The 6,000-nt window shown below is 45.9% G+C and overlaps 1 protein-coding gene across 1 annotated transcript in view; it reads right to left on the bottom strand.

Moving 5' to 3' along the window:
• LOC107394082 (zinc finger SWIM domain-containing protein 6) overlaps positions 1 to 6,000 on the bottom strand; it is a 63,383-nt gene that overhangs the window by 12,265 nt on the left and 45,118 nt on the right. Inside the window, exons 9-10 of the mRNA XM_054731784.2 lie at positions 4,360 to 4,620; positions 2,132 to 2,267 (exon numbers count right to left, since the gene is read on the bottom strand). Of these exons, the coding sequence (XP_054587759.1) occupies positions 2,132 to 2,267; positions 4,360 to 4,620 (397 nt within the window). The remainder of the gene's footprint in view (positions 1 to 2,131; positions 2,268 to 4,359; positions 4,621 to 6,000) is intronic.

Raw genomic sequence — 6,000 nt, 5'->3', positions numbered from 1 at the left:
TTTCTCTGGCTGCTCAAGTCAAAATCTGGGCAGAGTGTGAACCAGTAGGCAGATCCTCTCTTAGGTTTTTTTTTTTTTTCTTTTACTTTGGCCACTTACAATGAGCCAACGCGAGGCATATGCTGCTGTCACACACTCTAATTAACCTCATCCGAGACTCATAAACACACACACACACACACACGGAGTGTTTTAAATAATTTGCATACTGAGGCCGGCTGACTTCTTGTTGAAAAAGAGCGCTAGCAACTGTGACAGAGGAGACAAATCGAGAAAGCAAGTGGACTCGAGTGTGTGTGTGTGTGTGTGTGTGTGTGTGTGTGTGTGTGTGTGTGTGAACGTAAGAGCAGGACTTTTTTTAATCTTTCTTTTTATCAATGATAGCGGTATAATGGGGCCATTAAAATAGCCCTGGTTGCTTTACCTCCTTCTCTATTTTTAACTGTCCGCCGTCCCGTAGGAGCGAGGAGGAATATGCTATCACATTACACTATGCTACATTACACTCATTCATTATGTGCTGAGCAGACACCTCTGGCTCCCAGGAGCGCCCGTAAGTGGCCGTATTATTCTAAATCGCCAGTTTCACACCAGAGGAGAGAGGATGGAGGTGGTGAGGAGGTAAAAAAAAATAAAAAGGTGAGAGGAAGCGAGCGGCGAGGGCGGGAAGAAAGTGGCCGACTCAGGAATGAACGGGTTTGGTTTTGGAGGCTGGACGCAACAGCTGGATGTGCAGCCTCGAGACCACGCTGAGAGATGCAAACGTTTAGCTTTTGTAAGCAGGATGTTCTGCCTCCTAATGACTCCTCTGTAGATTACTGCGGGAAGGTGAGGAATGGGCTTTGCTTTAGTCCTCCATCTGCTATGTTTACCCACCAATCACTCAGAGATCGCTCCAAGAAGCCCAGCTTTGCAGAAACACAGCAACCCCCCCATCTCACTCACACACACACACACACACACACACACACACACACACACACACACACACACACACACACACACACACACACACACACACACACACTTCTCCCATATATGTAATTCTTTCTCATTGCAGCTGCACTAATTACACTCTCATTAATGTAATTAATATTCACTGATCCAGCTCCCACAAGTCACAACATCAAAACACAGCGCAGGCCGATTAACACGCACGCACACATGCACACACACACATACACACACATGCACACACAGACAATACCCATCCATCCATTTTCCACTGCTTGGCCAAGGACTGATCGCAGAGGAAGCAGATCCAGGAGGGACCTTCATTCCTCCTGAGGAGACTTTCAGAGTTGTTTCCAGGCCAAAGAGAATAAAATAATCCCCCCCAGTGAGATTTGGCTTTGCCATTTCAGAGGAAAGCAACCAGAAGGTGGTCAGAGGCCCAAAATACCTCAGCTGGTGCCCTTTGATGAGGAGAAGCAGCGAATGTGCTCTGAAAACTGTTCCTAAGGTTGAGCCAAAATGTGTTCCTCCATGAAAACCAGATTCTCTCCATTTTATCCTTAAATTCATGTGTATTTTGTTTTTGTTTTTGTGGCAATTTGGAGTTTTTGTGCTCTCTCAGATCAACAGAAAAATCACCTTGACGAATATCACTGATGACGACGGTTCTACGGTGATAGGTGAGACGATAAGATCACACGTTTGTCAAATACACCCAACAGATTAATTCCATCACGTGTTTGTCTATTTCAAAATCTATATCTATCAGCAAGGGGCGTGCAACCAGATAGCTGGACGTTCAGTATTCTCAGACAAGGGAGGACACAAATTTCTTGGGAAACGTATCTTGCTGTAACACCGGTCGCTGAACTTCCTGTTTCAGTGGCTTTTATCCAAGCTCTGGATCCTAAACTTGCTTTAACGAACTTCTTATCACAACTCAGCCATATAAACATAAACACGTCGGGTTAGAAAACACAAATCTCCACGTACAAAAGTTTTAAACGGAAATTATTTAGTTCAATGAGCATCCAGAGTTTCACTAATCTGAAAATGTTCTTGTTAATTTCAGACGTTTGGTGAAGTTTTAAAGCTTCATCAAAGCCCTAAATCAGAGATCAGAAGCAAATATTTCTTTAAAAAAGTATGACCCCCCCCAAAACAAAAAAAGGCCTACCGCATGGCTCTCAGTGCAATTTTGTACGCCAGTTCAGCGTCGTGAGGTAGCAGAGAGGTGAAGAGATAGCGAGCGAAGGTGTGCATGGGGACACTCTCTCTGTGGACAATCTCTCCAAGACCAGAGTACGGACCAGCTGTAAATAAAAAAAAGGACAAAAACGGGTTCCGCTGTTAGTCATCGGCCCAGAAAACACAGAAACTACATTTCTACCCAGTAAAGTAAATCATTTGTGTGAGAGTTTACACGTTTTCATGTTGCTGACTCTGAGTCATGACTTCCTGTTTGAGTGTCTTTCACGTCCAGCCGGAAAAGGGCAAAGCCACGTGGCGTTAAAACAAGCCGTGACGTCAAAAACACATGGGGCATGTGTGCAGACTTGGCCCTGTGCCCTCCTCCCCGTCTTCCTGCCCTCCCCCTCATCTCTGGTGGGTTATTTTAAACCCCAACGGGCCTCTAAACCGCAAACCACATCACAGAGCGGCGCGGCTGCAGCCTCCCGAGGCTCGCGGGGCCCTCGGAGCCCAGCGCTGTTAGCAAAGGAACCAGAGGTGGGTGGTCGCGCCTGGGACGAGGCAGGGCTGGGGTTTGGGTGGGGACTGGACTGGAGAGGAGTTTTACTGGGTTGGTTCTTCCAGTATGTGCCACCACCACCACCACTATCCTCCTCCTACACCACATAAACACACATTCTGCTCTAGCTCCTGAATGCACACTTGTGTGTGTGTGTGTGTGTGTGTGTGTGTGTGTGTGTGTGTGTGTGTGTGTGCGCGTGCGTGCGTGCGTGCGTGTGTGTGTGTGTGTGTGTGCTGACACAATACCCTTGAGTGAGGAGCTCATTTTGGTCTGGCCCAGGACGGTTCGGCCTCTATTTGCACCACAAAATGAAAGGATAATAAATAGCAAGAGAGTGAAATGTGTTTTTTCCTGTTTTAGCAAGAATGTCTAGGCTCTCGGTGCGTGGGTGGGGGAGAAATGACAGGGACGAGGTGTTTCTGTGTCTATATGTGTGTGTGTGCATCTGTAGAAGCAGAGGGTGATGCAAAAGTTGAGGAAATAAAGAAAAATAGGTCAAATGTTTACATTTACACAACTTGTTTCTAGTTAAAGGGACTTTACGGAGTTTTGAATTTTAAAGTTTGCGATTGCCCCCTCAGGCCAAAAGCGTAACGGCAGCTTCAATAGTAGGCTGGTGCACGAGGCGCGTATGCTGTACGTGCACACTCCTTAACGAAAATAACAGCTGAGACAGTCGTGTGTGTGTGTGTGTGTGTGTGTGTGTGTGTGTGTGTGTGTGTGTGTGTGTGTGTGTGTGTGTGTGTGTGTGTGTGTGGGTGGGTGGCCCGGAGGACAGGAGAACACGCAGCTAATTAATTAAATAATTTGGTTCTGTACCTTTCTCTTCAGCACAGCCGACAAAGGTTTATGATGGGTCAGTCCTCCTGCATGCTCAGATCATTCCCTTCCCTTGCTTGAAAAATTGTTCCAAAATGAAAGTTGAACCCACATCTTTTTTATCTGTGAATTCAATGCCGTTCGGCGAGTCTCAAATAAAAATTTGGGCATCTTACTGTAAAAAAATACCATTAATGTAAAAAAGAAACTCTAAATAAACTATGTTCACATCCAGAGTCAAACCCAGGTCTTCTGCACGAGAGTCCAACTCCTTACTAGGTGAGCTAAAGCGCCAGTGACATCTTTTGTACCTGTAACATTTATATCCTTGATGACAGCTGAAACAACGTTCAAAGAACGGTTTGGAGTGAAAATGGCTATTTTGTTGCTAATTTGCAGGAAATATCTAGAAGAAAGTTCTACAGAAAGTAGCTAAGGGTCCTCAGAAATGTAGCTAGGTTTGTCACTAGGCGTTAGGAACAGCGACAAAGTGGCACTGCCTCTCTCTCTGCTGCTAAAGCTACGGATAGCAAATGCTACGGGCGATGCCTGAGCGTGAACGCGCATGAAGCAGCCTGCTCGACCCGAGCATCTCTCTTTTTCTGTGATTTTACAGAAAAACAGGCAATCACAGTAAAAATGCCAGGGCTCATTCTACAGGACCAGGGCATTGCAGGAGAATGTATGAAGAAGAAACTTATTATTTCTATACATGTTTTGGCTGTCAAACTTCCATAATGTCTCTTTAAAGTCAAGACGCTTCCTGAAGTGAAACATCGGTCTTCAGCACTGAACCTGATAAGAAAACACACGCAGCGATGATCTTTCCTCACCTTCCAAAAAAAAGACGGCCTGTTTACGAAAGATTTTCACCAAGGAGTCGTCCAGTTCCACTTCTTGCAGCTTGGCCAGTAGCTGCTCTTCGTTGCGACACACCTTCTCTTGAGCGTACAGCCCGTCAGGCATCACCCGCTGCTGGCCCAGGCCGATCAGAGCCGTCTCGACCGCCAGCGCCAAGTACGACTCGCCGTCTCCCAGCAACCTCTGCACCGGCATTCGCTGCAGGTCCGCTCGGCTCACCACGCTGGAGCAGTCTGTGGAGAGCGGAGGCGACGGCGGGGTGGTGTGATTTAAAACAAGCAAAAAGAACACACAAATCAGGTCTGATTAGGGAGGATGTTTAGACTTGGAGACGAGGCGGAGGATGAAGGCACGGTGTGTCAGATAAGATAAAAACTGTTAAACTTCTGCTTTTTATTGCTAAAAAATCTTTTAAGAAAAGGTAAATAATCTTTAATCTCCTGTTTGGCATAGACTGAGTTAACACACCGAATGATGGCTGTGCTCATCGTGCTTAATGTTTATGTTTATGTATTTAGCAGACGCTTTTGTCCAAAGCGACTTACAAGTGCTAATCGGCATGTTGCCCTTGAGGCTAACAACAACAATAACAACAACTTGACATCAATCATGAAGAGGAGGGAACAAGGAGTGGACGGTAGAGGGGGACGGGTGCAGGGAGGGTGCTAGTTTAGAAGATGCTCTCTGAAGAGCAGGGTCTTCAGGAGTTTCTTGAAAATTGAAAAGGAAGCCGCTGTTCTGGTAGTGCTTGGAAGGTCATTCCACATTTGTGGAACGATGCATGAGAAGAGTCTGGATTGTCCTGAGCGTGCTGTAGGCACTGCTAGCCGACGATCCTGTGATGACCGGAGCGGCCGGGCCGGTACTTTTTAAGGTACCGACCGAACACCGATTCACGTCATTTCAAACGGTGCCTCGTTTCGGTACTGCCAAGACAGTTGCGCATGCGCAAGAGCGTTATGTCGCCGGTCCCTGCGAGCCCGTTGTAAACAGAGCAAGCATGGTAGAAAGAACGCACGCTAAAGCTTGGGTCCACTTCACTAAATGTGATGGGTAACTGGGTGATGAAACTAGAGACAGACAACGATCTAAGTGAGACATCCTCATCTTAATCTGCTCCGGTAGGTAAATAAAATGTTTAAGATGACGTTACCTTGATTTGTTAGCTTCTGTTTCGCTAATGGTGCGTTCGCTTTCTCCTCGGAACTCCGAATTTCCGACTAGAAGAACATGAACGCGCTCTAAAGTTTGGCTTTACTTTACTAAATGCGACGGGTGAATGGGTGAAGGTAAAACCAGCGACAACGATCTAAGTTTGAGGCATCATCGTTTTAATCTGCTCCAGCAGCTAAATAAACTGTTAAAGATAACGTTAGCTTGATATGTTCGCTTCCATTGCCACCGTTGTTACCAGCTAATGGTGCGTTCGCTTTCTCCTCGGAAATTCTATCTTCCCAGTAGGAAAAATCAAATGAAAAAGGACGGCAAAAGGAATGAAGATACGCAGTAAATTTAGTTCACAGTAAAGATGTTTGCTTCAGTTTAATTATCAGCTTATAAAACTACAAGGACGATGTTAAAATACAAACTTGTATGTTATTTATCGTGATATT

The sequence above is a fragment of the Nothobranchius furzeri genome, chromosome 17 (assembly GCF_043380555.1).
Source record: "Nothobranchius furzeri strain GRZ-AD chromosome 17, NfurGRZ-RIMD1, whole genome shotgun sequence".
NCBI classification, from domain to species: domain Eukaryota; kingdom Metazoa; phylum Chordata; class Actinopteri; order Cyprinodontiformes; family Nothobranchiidae; genus Nothobranchius; species Nothobranchius furzeri.
The sequence above is the reverse complement of the archived record's forward strand: the minus strand, read 5'-3'. Positions and strand labels throughout refer to the sequence as shown.